The 15,727-nt window shown below is 37.6% G+C and overlaps 1 protein-coding gene across 8 annotated transcripts in view; it reads right to left on the reverse strand.

Annotated features, from left to right (window-relative positions):
• The window catches only part of MPDZ (multiple PDZ domain crumbs cell polarity complex component), a 167,994-nt gene that overhangs the window by 127,136 nt on the left and 25,131 nt on the right, over positions 1-15,727 (reverse strand). For 6 of the 8 annotated variants that reach the window (XM_082656134.1, XM_082656136.1, XM_082656133.1 and 3 more), the window contains exons 2-4: positions 8,878-8,945; positions 5,326-5,399; positions 2,522-2,688 (exon numbers count right to left, since the gene is read on the reverse strand). In XM_082656134.1, the coding sequence (XP_082512260.1) occupies positions 2,522-2,688; positions 5,326-5,341 (183 nt within the window). In that variant the 5' untranslated portion in view covers positions 5,342-5,399; positions 8,878-8,945. The remainder of the gene's footprint in view (positions 1-2,521; positions 2,689-5,325; positions 5,400-8,877; positions 8,946-15,727) is intronic. The other 2 variants (XM_082656131.1, XM_082656130.1) reach the window with 1 other exon arrangement.

A 15,727-nucleotide genomic window follows, 5' to 3' on the forward strand; every position in this document is an offset into this window, starting at 1 on the left:
ATGGCATCTAGGGCATGTCTACCCTTGGGGGCAGGGGGAGATGTGAGATAAGCTGCAGGGTCAAATAAGGGGAAGGGCTGTGCCTTGGCAGCCAAGAAGCATGAGTTGTAGCTCTGGCTCTACTCTTCTAAACCACTGCTGTAATAAGCAGGGGGAAGAACAGATGGTTTCTTTGGTCCCTTTCAGTATTTGAAGGGGTGACCAATGAGCCAAAAAGTCCAAAGTCATGTAAGACACGCCTACAGAATTCACAAACATCACAGCTTACGTAGCCTTGAAATACAGTTGACCCTTGAACAACACAGAGGGTAGGGGCACGGCACCACCCCACACACGGTCGAAAATCCACGTATAACTCTGAATCCCCCAAAACTTAACTACTAAGAGCGTACTGTTAACCGGAACTCTTACCCATAACATAAACTGTCACTTAACACATATTTTGTATGTTCTATGTATTATATACTGTATTCCTACAATAAAGTAAACTAGAGAAAAGAAAATGCTATTAAGAAACGTCATAAGGAAGAGAAAGTACATCTATGTGCAGTTCTAATCCATGGTGTTCAAGGGTCAACTGTATACTAGCTTCTAACATTTAATACAATGAGATGACACTGCCCATAGACCTAGACTATGAGGCTCAATAATATTATGCTCAATAATTTCCAAAGAAATTTCAGCTGAATCATGTGGGACCCAAACAGTTTTAGAGCCCATATTCTACTTCCATTTAGAAAAGACAAAACAAGCTCAACAAGTAGGCCCATTTCTCTCCTCCTTTCAGCAGACATGGTAAGTATGAAAGCTATTCTCCTTACATAAGGCTGGCTAGCAGGGAAATTTCAACAGTTGCCTCACTGGACTAATGGTATTCCCTAACACACTTACTAGTACTTTTTCTTGCAACTTTTCATCTCATTCTAATCATATTTTCACATAATACAATAAGGGGAGACATCTTCACACTCTTTAAAAACCAGATAATTTTCCACACCATAATTACGCTAATATTCATGATATTGGTTTATCCAAAAGTGTGCCAATTCATTTTGAAAATGAGTACCTAAAACTAATCTTTTCAATAATTTACAAAGGAAACAAACACAACTACATATAATGAAACTACCTCTTTTTCTTAATTCATGGCCATAACTTTTAAAATCATTAGGTAGAAATTCACTTGAGAAAAATATTTTTAGACATTCTTCTTGATCTACTTACTTAATTTGGGGGGGGGCTACTAAAATATCTAGATTAAGAAGTTATATGACACTAAACAAATTCTTTCTCTGTTGCTACTATTTGTTCTCTTTGCATTTGGCGTATTTTGGGTATTTTTGTTAATTGGAGCTGTTCTTTCACTGAATTATGAAATGAGTCTACAGGTTTCATTTTAAACTTTTAAGGCAGAATATTTGCTAGCAAGTCATCCATAAACATCAGATTAATGCTAAAAACATCAGAATGAGTATTAACTTGGACTAAAGACATAATTAGACTGACTTCAAACCTTGTGAGGATAGCAACCATCTAAAAAATATTTTTTAAAAACCTGAGAAATGGTGATTAAGTAAGTTCAAAGACCATCTGACTCCAGTTTTCATTCTGTCATTGTGATGTTTCAATTTTAATATAAATGCCAGGACTTTTTAATATTCATAATTTTTACAGGAATAAAACACTGTGTTACATTTAGAAGTCCTAATGTTTATCACCATCTGATGCTGTCATGGGAGCAATTGCTACTTACACTCTTTTCAGAAGTGAGAATTGCAATTCCTCTAACTGATGACAATGTAATTACTCCGTTTACTGTCAAAATAGAGGTGATTTCCCTTCCTCACATACATGATTACACATGCAAATCCAGTCTCATCTGAAATCATGTAAGTTTACTGAGTGTCTGAATCTGAATGAGCAAGATCACATGAACCATGAGTCCTAGTGATGATGGAAACCAAGCTACAGTCATCCACCCTAAACATATTTTCATCATCCCCTTCTCTTGCAGGAACTCATTCTTCCGTATCCACACAGCCTTCAACAGCCTTCAACACAATGTCATATCATCTACAATACGCTGCAACAACTGTCACAAAAATAACTGGGGGTGGGGGGAAGCCACAGTTAATCTGAATGTCTCATTTGGAGGTTTAAATCAGGAGCCCCCAATCCCCGGGCCACGGACTGGTACCGGCCCACGGCCCATTAGGAACCGGGCCGCACAGCAGGAGGTGAGCGGCGGGTGAGCGACGGAAGCTCCCTCTGTCGCTCCCCACTGCTCCCCATCGCTCGCATTACCGCCTGAACTATCCCCACCCCCACCCCCCATGTCCGTGGATAAACTGTCTTCCACGAAACTGGTCCCTGGTGCCAAAAAGGTTGGGGACCGCTGGCTTAAATAACTTCATTAACTATTCATTAACACATACAAAAATTAGCCTTTCAGAAAAACACGAGAGTTTCACAAGCTCTATGCAACACCACAAAGGCCTCCTGTGAGTGCACCATGTCTTACCTGGTCTTTCAGTTGCTGTACAGAAGTCTGCAGGTTCAGAATCTGGCTGAAGAGTGGGCTCTGCAACACTGACTTGAGAAGGTTCAGTTTGTCTTCATTTGCTACATCCCCGCGCTCCCGCAGCTTGGCCTGCAAGCGCTCTGCCGCCTGCAGGGCCCGATTTTTGTCTAAACCAAAGAGCAGCATTAGACAGTAACAGGATTTGAAAGACAGGCATCAAACCATGCTTAGAGAAATCCTAAAGCTATTCCTTTCCAGAGCTCAAAATTGACTCAGAAAAAAAAGAAGGGTCTAAAACATGTCACTACGAATATATTCTTCAAACCTTGAAATTTCTAGTAAGAAAGTTTGACAGCAGGGAACTGGTTATAGTGTGTGCTACATGCAACTAATGGTAAAGTACAGAAACTACTTCAGATGAAGCAGATTTGAGTTCCAGTACCAGGTATTTCATCGCTAATGAAAACCAAACACTCTGTCATCTTGTAAATGCTGACATTTCCACTTTTTAAAAAAACTTATATGTAAGAAAAATTAGAAGTACAGCTAATAAGTAGAGGTGAATAATGTTACTGATGAGTTATAACATCCAAATATGACAATTTCATATATTAAGGGGCAAAGCATTGTGTATTTGTGAATTTACTTGAAAATACATCACAATAATGCATATCCCTTCAAAAACACAATTTTTTAGTATTTTAAATGTCTTACCCCCAAAGTAAGATATTTATTTGCCAAAGTAAACGTCTTGAATTAGCATATCCTTAATAATCCTAGCATCTTGCAAGCATGCTTCTATCAGATAGTGAGTTTCTACCACATATAACAGTTAAAAATATCTCCCCAAACCCTACTCTTGCTCTCTTTCTCTCCCTTACTGGTAAGTGAAGCCACATTAGTTTTTTAAAAAAATGGAGACTGCTCAGATATATGTCCTAACAGATTCATGATGGTAACAAGTGCGTCTATTAAAATATATTTGCCATATCATAGTAATCGAAAAGAGTGAGAATTATCACCAGAGTCATTTTCGATAGCACCAAATGCAGAATTATGCAGGAATGGGGAAATTAAAACATGAATCAATGTCGACCATGAGTTCACAAACACAAATTTAAAGAAACAATATTTACTCATATAGTAGGTCCCCTATATATTAACCTTCAAGTTGTGAACTTTCAAAGAATGCGAACGTGCATCTGGTTCCAGCAAGGAACCAGAACCTGTGCCATCAACGTTAGGCGTGGGTGAAACTGCAGCCTGCCCTCCATCCCCTATTGCTGGTGATCCTTCAGCTCCACCGCCTCCCACCTCCTCTCCCTCCTCCAGTCAGTGACTCTTCTTGCCTGTTCACTCAATGCCAGCCCCTGTATGCCAGCTGTTGTACTGTACTAATGTACTTTTCAAGATACTATAATGTAAATTTAAAAATGTTTTCTTTATTTTCTGTTCGCTTGTTTTTTACGTATTTTATGTGTGAAACGTATTATAAATCTATTACAGTACCGTACTATATAGCCGATTGTGTTAGTTGGGTACCTAGGCTAGCTTTGTTGGACTTACAAACAAATTGGATTTACGAACCTGCTCTCGTAACGGAACTCGTCCGGATGTAGGGGACTTACTGTATGCAGAATTTAAAAGCAAATAATAGTGAAGATATGCATGAGAATTTTATTCTGGGTCATATTTCCCATGGTATCTCAGAATACAAATCTAGTATTAATTCCCATGTCAATTCTTGAAAAGTATACAACTCAGTAATAACTTACAGAATGAAGATTATAAGGTAATGGTTTATATAATTCTGTATTTCCCCTTTGCTGTCCACTTTCTTATGAGGAACTTTCCTATGTGGACTGGTAGTCTTTATGATTTGTGACTTTAGTATAAAATAAGTGATGCAGGAAATGTACACCCATGCATTCTTACGGGCATAGTACCAGGAACAAAAGTCAAAGTAATGATCCCCATGATCACAAAAACAGCTCCTTCTCCTTTCCTGCCACCCACTCTCCCCACCCTTCCCTCAAAACCTGCAGGTGTCAAGCCACCAGCCATGATCATCAAGGCACCAAAGTGAAATCCAGATACCTTCCAATAATCATACCCAAAGAGTTCCCTGGAAAAGGTGAGGACTGCAGTGCCCGACGAGGGACGATGAGGGACTGGGTGTACCATACCTGAAATACCTGCAACTAGTTCTATAAACTAGCTTCTCTAAAACTAAAGAGCAGTGTGAAAAAAAGATTAACACATGAGTCTAGAAAATTTGGATATTTCAACCTAAATTATCTCATGTAGAAATTAAACTGCCTTAAATTGTCCCTCGAGTTTGTCAACCTAAGTGTTTGTTTACTGTTATTTTTACCAACTTAAAAGCAAAGCTCAGTAGTATTTCACCTGCCAAGAATAAATTAAAAATAAGACACAGGCAATGATCTTTCAGTATTAAAAAAATTGTTAAAACTTTTGGTGCTATCCAGAAACAAACATTAACCAGAAGTGGTTTCATAAATCAGAATTGGGTTTACTTTAAGTTTTAATAAAACCCATAATTGGTAGAACATTTCATATACTCTCAACTTTTGCTTATAAATGATGTGTTTTTGATAACACTTCATATGAAATTATCCAAATATAGAAACACATTACCCTAGTACAATGCTAGTGGATAAAAAAAAATTTTTACTAAGTTACTATAGACAGAATCCAGATATGTAGAACACACCATATTTCAAAGATCCCAATGGAAGGAGTTTCAATTATTATCAAAATGGTCAGGAAGAAACAGGTCTTACCTATAGTTTCTAACATTGTTCCCAAGTTCAGTGTCCTTCTCTACAATGATTATAAACAGCAACTACAAGGAACTCTAGGGAGAAAAGAAAATGGAATGGTTATGTTTTACAACTTTAAAATTATATTCTAAAACCAAATACTCTAAAAAGCACTTGATACTACTATGATTCCTTTGACCATTAAAATCTTGTTGAGGTAACTTAAGATAGTTTTCTTTATAGGCAAAAAAAGTAATCATTTTAGGATTTATTCAAAATTATCTTATATTTGCAGATAATACTTGTATAATAAGGTAAAAGGCATAAAATCTGTTTTAAATAAGATAGTAGAAGTATCCAAAATATTTCCTTAAGAGCTTCTCAACACAGACCACTATAACCTTGGATTCACTTACAGATCCTTACCCATAGAGGAAGGCATTTACTTGGCTCCGCATGAGAAATTTCGTAGGCAAAAAAAAAATAAAATGTGAAAAATAGAATAGGGCTTCCCTAGTGGCGCAGTGGTTGAGAGTCCGCCTGCTGATGCAGGGGACACGGGTTCGTGCCCCGGTCCAGAAAGATCCCACTTGCCGCGGAGCGGCTGGGCCCGTGAGCCATGGCCGCTGAGCCTGCGCGTCCGGAGCCTGTGCTCCACAACGGGAGAGGCCACAACAGTGAGAGGCCCGTGTATCGCAAAAAAAAAAAAAAAAAAAAAAAGCATATATGATCCTGCCCTTGAATGCTCAGTCTTAACTGGGAAGATGATTCAGACACACCAATTAAGAAATGAATTGTAACACTCGAGCAGTAAGTGAATCAATGCAAGATAACATATTAAATCACAGACGAAAAGCTGAATAAAAGCACAACATTAAAAAGATTTTTTAAAGTTTTCAAAATATCCTCCTGTCAATAATCTCTCTTATTCCCACTCAAAAAAATCTTCTCAACTCCTTCAACCCACACAGATTTCATCTTTCTCTGATAATACTCATCTAGGCTATTTAAAGTACCAGATACAGATCTCCGCTGACAATATCCGCACCACTAACCCATCTTTAACCTTTGCTGTCCAGCAGTTTTGCCCAACTGATTCCAAGTTACATCTATCCTTTGCCTTGCAGAAAACCCTGAGTCATTAGGAAGTCAGTGGGTCATTTCTTCAATGCAGAAAAGGAATCCACAACCAGACATCCTCACTTTTCATCTGGAAGATGAGACAGTGGATTTCTCTGAGAAGGGACAAGTTGCCCCCTGTAATCTCTTTAAGAGAGAATGCATTTGGGAAAAAAGGAAGAATGTGATGTACACAAGCAGATGCACAGACCATCAATGCCTGCAGTCAGCTCTGTGTAATAACTGAGAACACTACTTATTGGCTTCCCTTAACCCAGTTTAGAATATCACGATTTAAAATAACTCCACTTCAAATAGTCAAACAGCTCAACTACTGGCACTTGTTTTAGAAAGTGCCCTGGTGTCAAGAAAAGAGGGCACTAACCTGGAATTGAAACCTCAAGAGTGGTGTGACCTTGAGCAAGGGGCCTATCATCTGAACCTTAGTTTACCAGAAAACGCACTCACTCTTTGGGTATGTAATGATAAATGAGATTAGAAATATATATATACCAATTTCCAGCTCAGTGCAAAACTCCTAATTCTAAAATATATATTTACAATTAATGCTGAGCCCATGTATTGAATAGATTAGCATTCCAATGCCAGGCCTTGCATAGTTTTATGGGGGAAAATATAGGGAGATCTTTAAAATAGTTATATTTTTTATTCTTATTTACAAGGAGAATATAATAGTCCTTCATAAAAGAGAATATTATTAGGTCCCCTCTAAAAAGATTATTAACTTTTGACAGAATAATAAAAGGAAAGATACACCAACAGAAGGAAGCCCAGGTCTACAAAGGTGTATTTAATGCAACCGCCCAAGAGGAAGCATGATAGCAGTGAAAGGGCATGGACGAGGGAGTCTGATGACCTGAGTTAAAATTTCAGCTTGACCATTTACTAGCTATACACCCTTGTTAAGTCACCTATCTATCTCTTCTGAACTTGGTATTCATAAAGTTTTGAAAGGGTAAAATTATATGCATGAGTGCTTGGTATACACAATAAAATTTAGTTCTATCCTCTTTCCCCTATGAAAAATTAACTCAGAAAGATAAACAGTATTCATGACTTGGCGAGGGAGGGGGATAGGCCTATGGATTTAGAGGCCCACTGATTTATGAGGATTCTGCAGAGAAAGCACAGAGTAAGCAGTTCCCAACTGAGAACAACACTGGTGTCCAAAAGTTCACCTACAAGTCAGGTCTGTGGAAGCAGAATTACCTTTTTTTTTCCAGAGAAACCCTTACCATAAAGGTTTTTTTTTTTTTTTTAAGATGTTGGGGAAAGGAGTTTATTAATTTTTATTTATTTTTGCTGTGTTGGGTCTTCGTTTCTGTGTGAGGGCTTTCTCTAGTTGTGGCAAGCGGGGGCCACTCTTCATCGCGGTGCGCGGGCCCCTCACTACCTCGGCCTCTCTCGTTGCCGAGCACAGGCTCCAGACTCGCAGGCTCAGTAGTTGTGGCTCACGTGCCTAGTTGCTCTGCGGCATGTGGGATCCTCCCAGACCAGGGCTCGAATCCGTGTCCCCTGCGTTAGTAGGCAGATTCTCAACCACTGCGCCACCAGGGAAGCCCCATAAAGGTTTTTTTTTAAAAAAAAATTTTAAAAGCTCAATTCAGCTGCAAGTCACTGACATTAGTTTCCAGATGACAGCTCCATTCCTCTGGATTTCAGTATTCAAAAATTAGTTTCACAGTTTGTCTTCTCTGCTCTGATGTCCCTCAAATAAACAGATAACTATTCTGATTTCACCAGGACAGAGACAAGTTGAAAAAAATGTTCCTTTCTATGCCCTATACTACAATGGCAAGTATTCAGTTTTAAGTGTAAAACTCATTTGTAATCACAGAATTTTTGAGATTACAGAGACGGCATCCACTCCCATCAAACTGCAGACATGAATTCTCTTTCTCACCCTTTCACCGCCCCACCAACACCCTTCCCTCTTTACCCATTTCAACATTGTATGAAAATAGAACGGTACCTGGATGATAACCGTGGGTCATGGCCAATGGATAAGACATAAAGAAGGCTCAATATATTTCAGAAGAATGCCAAGTTCTCTGGGTTTTTCTAGGCAATTCATGCCAGCAGTGATGAATCAGAGGAGCAGTAAAGCCGCGAAATAAGATGTGGGTACAATAACAAAGAGACGGACACGAATGCTGGGGCAGAAGCAGTGGTAATAACGGCATAACGGCAACCACCCAGCATCTATTACATTCAGATCTGGGCACTGTTCAAACCATGTTATCAAATTAAGTCCTTTAATCCTTATACAATCTACTCACTGTACAAATGTGGAAACTGAGGCACAGAAACATTAAGTAACTTGCCTCACTGGTAAGTGATGAACCTAAGATTTGAACCCAGGCAGTTTGTTTCCAGAGTCAATTAATTTAGCTTCTACGATATACTGCCCCCCTTGATAAGAAGAAGACTCACCTTACCATTCTCTTTCCTCTATCCAGCCAAGTTCAACATTGTGTAGACCTTGCTCTACACAGGAGAAACTAAAAAAAGAAATGGCAACCCGAAGTGAATGAAGTCTGAAAGGGACTGGTTCAGACTATTTAACATAGCCCACAATCCACACAAAGGTTTGAACAAGTCAGAGTTTAGGATTTTAGAAACTATGCGTAGGTACATCAAAGAAAGATCAGTAATATTCCCCATTTATGTAATGTCCATATATGTTTAAACAAATCATTTTTGAAATTCAAGATTTTAAGAAAAATCCCCAAGAAAAAATAAGCCTCTTTATATTAATATTCAAAGTACCTTTAAAAATATGGCTATTATATGTCAAAGTACTAAATCCCTCAACACAATGAGAATAAGAATATTCAAATAGTATAGGAAATACTAGCTTCTCTACAGTAGCCCCTCTAGCTACTGTTTACATACTCTGCTTGTAGCCATATCACTATTTAGCTACAATTGAGCCTATTTCAGTAGCCATAGCACTCAGAACTACAGGACATACCAATAATGGATCAATGAATTCAGTGCCTATGAAGCACTATAGTGCTAGGCAAGTGCTGTTTCCATACATTACATCATGGGAGCTGGGGCCCCAACCATCTTGCTCTCCATAATATCCTCCACTGCCTGTCACATTATTCTCTCCATTTTCCAGATAAGACAACAGAGGAAAGGAAGAGGCTGAGGTCTTACTCAGGGTCACAGAGCTAGTAAGCCAGAAATCTTAGCTTTGAATCCAACTCTGCTTGATTCAAAGCCCCCACTTACTCAATCACACTATCCCTTATTTTCCATATTGTTATAGGAACAAAGAATGTGCAGGGCAATGTATAACACTGCTAGTATTTGTATGAAAGAAGAGGAGGGAAAAGATTTGTATAAGTCAAATTAAGATGTGCATGTTTACGAAAGCACAGACTATTCCTACAAGCTTTCCAAAGGCACTAATGGTGGGATGTAGAGAGCTGAAGGACATTAGGAGAAACTTATTCTGACCTGCACTTCTTCTGAGTTTGAAAAATTTTGTGTCAATATAAGGTGGCCAGATTTTGCAAATTAAAAATACAGGATACCTAATTTAATCTGAAATTCAGATAAATGAATAAATTTTTAGTATAAGTATATCCCATGTAATACTTAGGATACAGTCATGCTAAACACTAAATTGTTGATTATCTGAAATTCAAATTTAGCCAGGCATCCATTATTTAATCAGCAAGCCTACTCATGTACATATTGTCTTAGAAAAAAAGCAAATTTTAAAAATCATTTTTAATTTAAGGACTTTATGCTTCCTGCAGAACTCTAATATAATGACAGAGTTGCCAAATCCTTTATAAATCTCTAACCATTTTAGCTGTGACCATATGATTCTCCAGCAACTGGTTGATAACACTAGTTTCAGTCGAGGACAAAAATCAGACAGCTTCTTTCGTTTCTTTTAGAAACAGAAAGTGATTAATTAACAAATCATTTTACTTTTCAACAAGTTGTACTGGTATATGTAGGCACAGCTTTTGTGTAGTAGAGAATCAGTGCCTGAAACATAAAACAAATCATTCTGCCCAACACAGATTATATGGCAACTAACAAGTGAAAATATGTCTTATGCTAAAAATAACTCTACTAAGAGAAACTGCCCCAAATGCATACAATTTTCTAGTTATCTTAAACAATTCTGACTGTAAAAGGAGTACACCATTAAAAGAGCTTGCTGCAATGGTTTGTGGCTTGTCAAAGTCACTTAGCGTCTATTAATGCATTTAAATTTAGCATTTGTCTCATTCTTAGCTGCCTCAGCACTACCTGAAGTTAGCAGACAAGTACAAGGCTGTAGTCATTTGCAGGTAGTTTGTCATAAAGTCAATTGGCCACGACAGCAAAACTTACACTTGCAGTCATAATTCATATTCTAGGGTAACGTTACTGAACTACTGTTACTGAACTATTGCAAGAGCACAGAAACATCCAACTACCCACCAACATCATGCGATCATCCAACAGAAAACAGTCAGCTCTTCTTAGCATCTGTTCTTTAGAACTTCTCCCTCATTCTTACAGGATTGATCAAAAAAGCATTTGTGCACAAAACCTTGCTTTCAAGTTGACATTTATGAATCTCCCCGAATTCTTCAGTAGAATTTATTAATTCTTTTTTGCTCCCCCAAATCGAAGAAAATCAAGTTTCAAGGAACCTTGCTTTTATAGCATAAGGCAAATACTGATTGATGGTCTTGTCCTTCCTTTATAAAATGGAAAGATAAATTACCTATCCAAAATGAATATGCTGAGGGGGCCACAGGGTTAGAAAAGAACTCAAATTCTGTTGTTTACTGATTCAGCAACTCACGGGGCTCCTACATGATGAGCATGTTGTTAGGTGAGAGAATTAGAGGAATGGGGACACAGTCTGGGAACTCAGGGGCCAAGTGAATGGAAGAAAAAACAAGTAAACAGACACTTAAAACATAAGACAAGAGAGGGAGGTCATCAAACCCAAACTGAAGAGAAAGGGAAAGCTTCCTGGAGGCAGAGACCCCTGCAGAGAATTCTAAAGAACAGGTGGGAGTTAGGGCAGAACGGGTGATAGAAGAGCTCCCAACATAGAGGCAAGAGTACCTAGCACCTTTATGAGCACTGCAAATAGTTACTTATGCCTGGACCAGGCCTGAAGGAGACGGAAAGACAGAGGTGATGAGGCTAGAGATGTGGGTACAGGCTAAATCACTGAGGGCCCTGCATGCCATTCTTGAAGAGTTTAGATATTTAATACTGAAGCTTGTTTCGGTACAGTGAGTGACACAATCAAACTTTGTTTTAGAAAGATAACTCTGGTCATAGTGTGGAACACCTATAAAAGGGGAAAAAAAGACTGGAAACAAGAAGGTCAGGTAAGAGGCATTTTCAAAAATAGAGATGAAGGTGAAAAATAAATGAAAATGGGAGACAGATTTGAGGAATTAAGAGCTGTAAGCAACAGGACCTGGTAAAGTGGAGGTAAGGCAGATGAGTCTAGGATGAATCCCAGCTTTCCTGCTTGAGTTACTAACCACTGAATAGAGAATAAAAAAAAAAATAGCAGGTCAGTGGTATGACTGTTCTAGAAATAAAGCACTATAGTGATCAAGAGTTTAAAAGGCTGGGTTATACAGTACCTCATAACACTGTGATGGACTGAACTGTATGCCTCCAAAATTCATATGCTGAAGCTGAAACCCTCAGTGCGACTGTATTTGGAGAGAGCACTTTTAGGACGTAATTAAGGTTATATGGGATCATTAGAGTGGGGTCCTAAACCAAGAGGACTGATGGCCTTGTAAGAAGAGAAAGATATCTATCTCCGTCTCTCCCTCCTTCCCCCACTCTTACCCTCCTTCCCCCTCACCACATGCAAGCACCAAAGAAAAGCCATGTTTTTTCTTCGGAAGGAAACAGTGAGAAGGTGGCCATCCACAAACCAGAAAGAGAGCTCTCACCAGAAACCAAACCCTGCCAGACCTTGAGATTGGACTTCAGCCTTCAGAACAGTGGGGAAATAAATTTCAGTTAGGCCACCCAGTCTATGGCATTATTTACAGCAGCCTGAGCTAATACAGATTTGAATCTTCCCACAGCCCCTGCTCCAAGGAATATGCCATTACACACTATGATATGCCCCTTTCCTTCAACCATAACAAGGGGAACAAGGGGTGGGCCCCTCACCCAAGGGAAGACAATCTAAGTGCTGACCTAAAAGGCAGAATTGGGCTACAGTCTCTCTCTTGGGAACTAGAAAGACTAAACCAATTAGCAGTGGAGGTACAGTGGAAAAGATACAAGGAGCGTGAGTAAAGAATGAAGAGGCTAAGATGGGGCACATGCCAGCCTGAGTTAAAAGAGACCAAAACAGAGACATGGGTAAAGACAGAAGAACACAGCTGACATTAGGAGAGAGGCAGGTATTCTTTGGGAGACCCAACACAGCCAGTGAGAGGGAAACAGAGTAATTGGTCCCTAAGATGCACGGTCACTGACATCCATTCTTACCATGCACTCCATTTTGCCAGAGGTAATTAGTATGAGTCTCTGTTTGTTCCATTCAAACACACCTAACTATTACAGGCTGCTTTGGTATAGCATCATATTATCACATCCCAAACAAACCAATATCCTGCTTAAGAAGTACGCTTCCTCCTTTAACTAATTCATGTGGATTCTCTACTTCCAATAAAGATTTGAGGGAGCTTACAAGCAAAGATAACTTTAATAGGACCACTGAGATAATTAAGATTTTACAGGGTAGATAGTTACATCGGAAAAACAAAGCATAAGGAACTGCTACTATGGTGGGTGAATAAAATACTATATTCAGTTTTGATCAGAGCCTGAGAAAAGCCATCAGGTTTCAATCAAACAAATCATAAATCCATTGTTGAAAAAGGAATGTGAGATCCGACTGACAAGGTTTCATTCTATAAATGAAACCACAGTAACTGCGGAAAACATTTACAAATAATGTAAATATTTCTGGCTAAAATATTCCAGTTAAAGAAGAATAGAAATACTTTCACTTCAACCTCCACTAGAAAAATAAGCCAAATATGCATGTTAAAAATTAAAAGTAACACTTAAAAAACAGAAATGGAATCTATAGTTTATAAACCAGGAGGAAAAAAGATGAAACAAAGAATACTAAGCAATCTAAAAGAGGCTGGGAACAGAGAAGAAAAGAAAAAAGATAAAAGCATAGTAAACAAAAAACACAAGAGGACTGAAATAAATTCAGATATCCATATTCCCAACAAATATAAATGGGTTAGACTCATTTACTAAAGAACAGACTCACAATCTATATCTCAAAAATGAAAATGAAAGTTGCAGAATACAGTTTGATGTCACTTAATCTATAATTTTTACAGAATATAAAATAATAATATATGCTACATATAAATAGATATATATGTGCTTTCATTATTTCAACAATGAATTAAAAAGATATTTTAAAATTACAGTTATGATTACTTTTAGGGGTGGACAGATGGAAGTAGTAGCTTTAGATCAGAGAGAAGTCAAAAGGGGACTTTAGCTTTCTCTATTTTTTTTTAAGGAAACTATACTTTTAGAATGTTTAAACTTATATATGTAAAAAGTAATTGGGTTGAAATATTTATGGATAAAATGGTGAAATGTCTGCGATTTGCTTCCAAAAAATGAAAGAGGACAGAAGAAATAAGACTGGCCATGAACCTGTGGTTGTTAAAACTGAATGATGGATACATGAGGATTCACTGTAATATACACAGTGTAAAATGTACATTTTAAGTTTTTCATAATAACAATTAGAAAAATAAGAGAATGTCAGTAAACATATGAAAATGTTAATACCTAATTCTGGAGGATAGGACTAGAGCTGGTTATTTCCTTCTTTATTCACAATATTTCTCAAATTCTTCCTAGCACCCCTCCTCAACAAAAAAAGATTTCATTTCAAACTACTAAATTACTTGGAAAAAATTTTTTACCATTGGTAAATGCTACCAGAAAGATAATTTCTTCAGGCTAGATTACTTATACTCCAACAAAATGAAAGAAAATATTATGAAAAGACTTTTCTAAAAATTAGTATCTTATAAGGAATTTTCATTTTCACCATTAAAAACAAAGCTTTATTCTAATTTTCTGATGGCTACTCTGCTTCTAGTTTTACCAAGCCCTTTTAGATAACAGCCTTAGAAGCAGATCTTACAGCCCTGGATTAGCCAATTCCATGTGACAGAGCTAGCAGCAGGCAAGAAGTGATGAATGACTACTGCTGTTCTAGTTTTGAACATATAAACAGTGCAAACCAAAATCCCCACCTTTGGAAATTGATGGGTGAACCCAAGAGAGTACATAAATATAAATCTGTTTCAGTTGAAAGAAAACTTATCTTTCATGCATATGCAAATGATGATTCAATATTATGAACAGTCATATAATATATCTAAGCTAATATTATAATACGGGCAAGTGGCATATTAATCCACAATTATGTGGACATATATAAATTACAATCATTACTTTGACTAAATCCACATACGCTAAACAAATTTTGGTGAAAATAATGTCAACTTATTCCTTTTCCTAGGAATTTCCTAATAGGGAGAAAAAAAACCTATTGAAAAGGAAAATATATATAATTTAGATATTAGGATATTTTATTACTTCTAGATACACTTACACAACAATGTGTTTATACTAACAAACATGGTCATTGGCTATATTTTCGTTTTGAAAGCTACTTCCTTTTATTTTTAAGATTGTTGGATTGAGGTGAAGGGCTAACTGTCCTTTCAAATAGTATAACATGTTCTATCCTTAACTGAAGATTCCCTAAAAGCACAAAGATACTAACTTTAAAAGGACATTTCACCAGATTAACATCCACTTCCAGAATTACACACTTACATCTTGTGATTCTTTTGAGTCAAATTCCCTTATTAACTGCTCACACCTAAAGATGAAGTCAATTTTATGGTTGAAAGGGGCCTCAAAAAACATGCAGGTCACAGACAAGCTCAAGTTCGCTGAGGTTTGGTTCTACAACAAACCGGTGGTGTGTCAGGCTGCTATATATTACTCAACTGACTATTTGAAAGGCTGAACTTTTTTTTTAATATACTAGACAAACCAATTCCATTTATATTCCATTGTATTATATTTATTTCCTTCCTCCTCCACCATCATCCATATTTTTTTAAAAGAACAACCAAACACACACACACACACACACACACACACAATTTTCTCTCTTGCTCGCACGTGCTCTCTCTCTTTCTCTGTCTCTCTCTCT

This window comes from Grampus griseus (genome assembly GCF_964374135.1).
Source record: "Grampus griseus genome assembly, chromosome: 6".
In the NCBI taxonomy this organism is placed as follows: domain Eukaryota; kingdom Metazoa; phylum Chordata; class Mammalia; order Artiodactyla; family Delphinidae; genus Grampus; species Grampus griseus.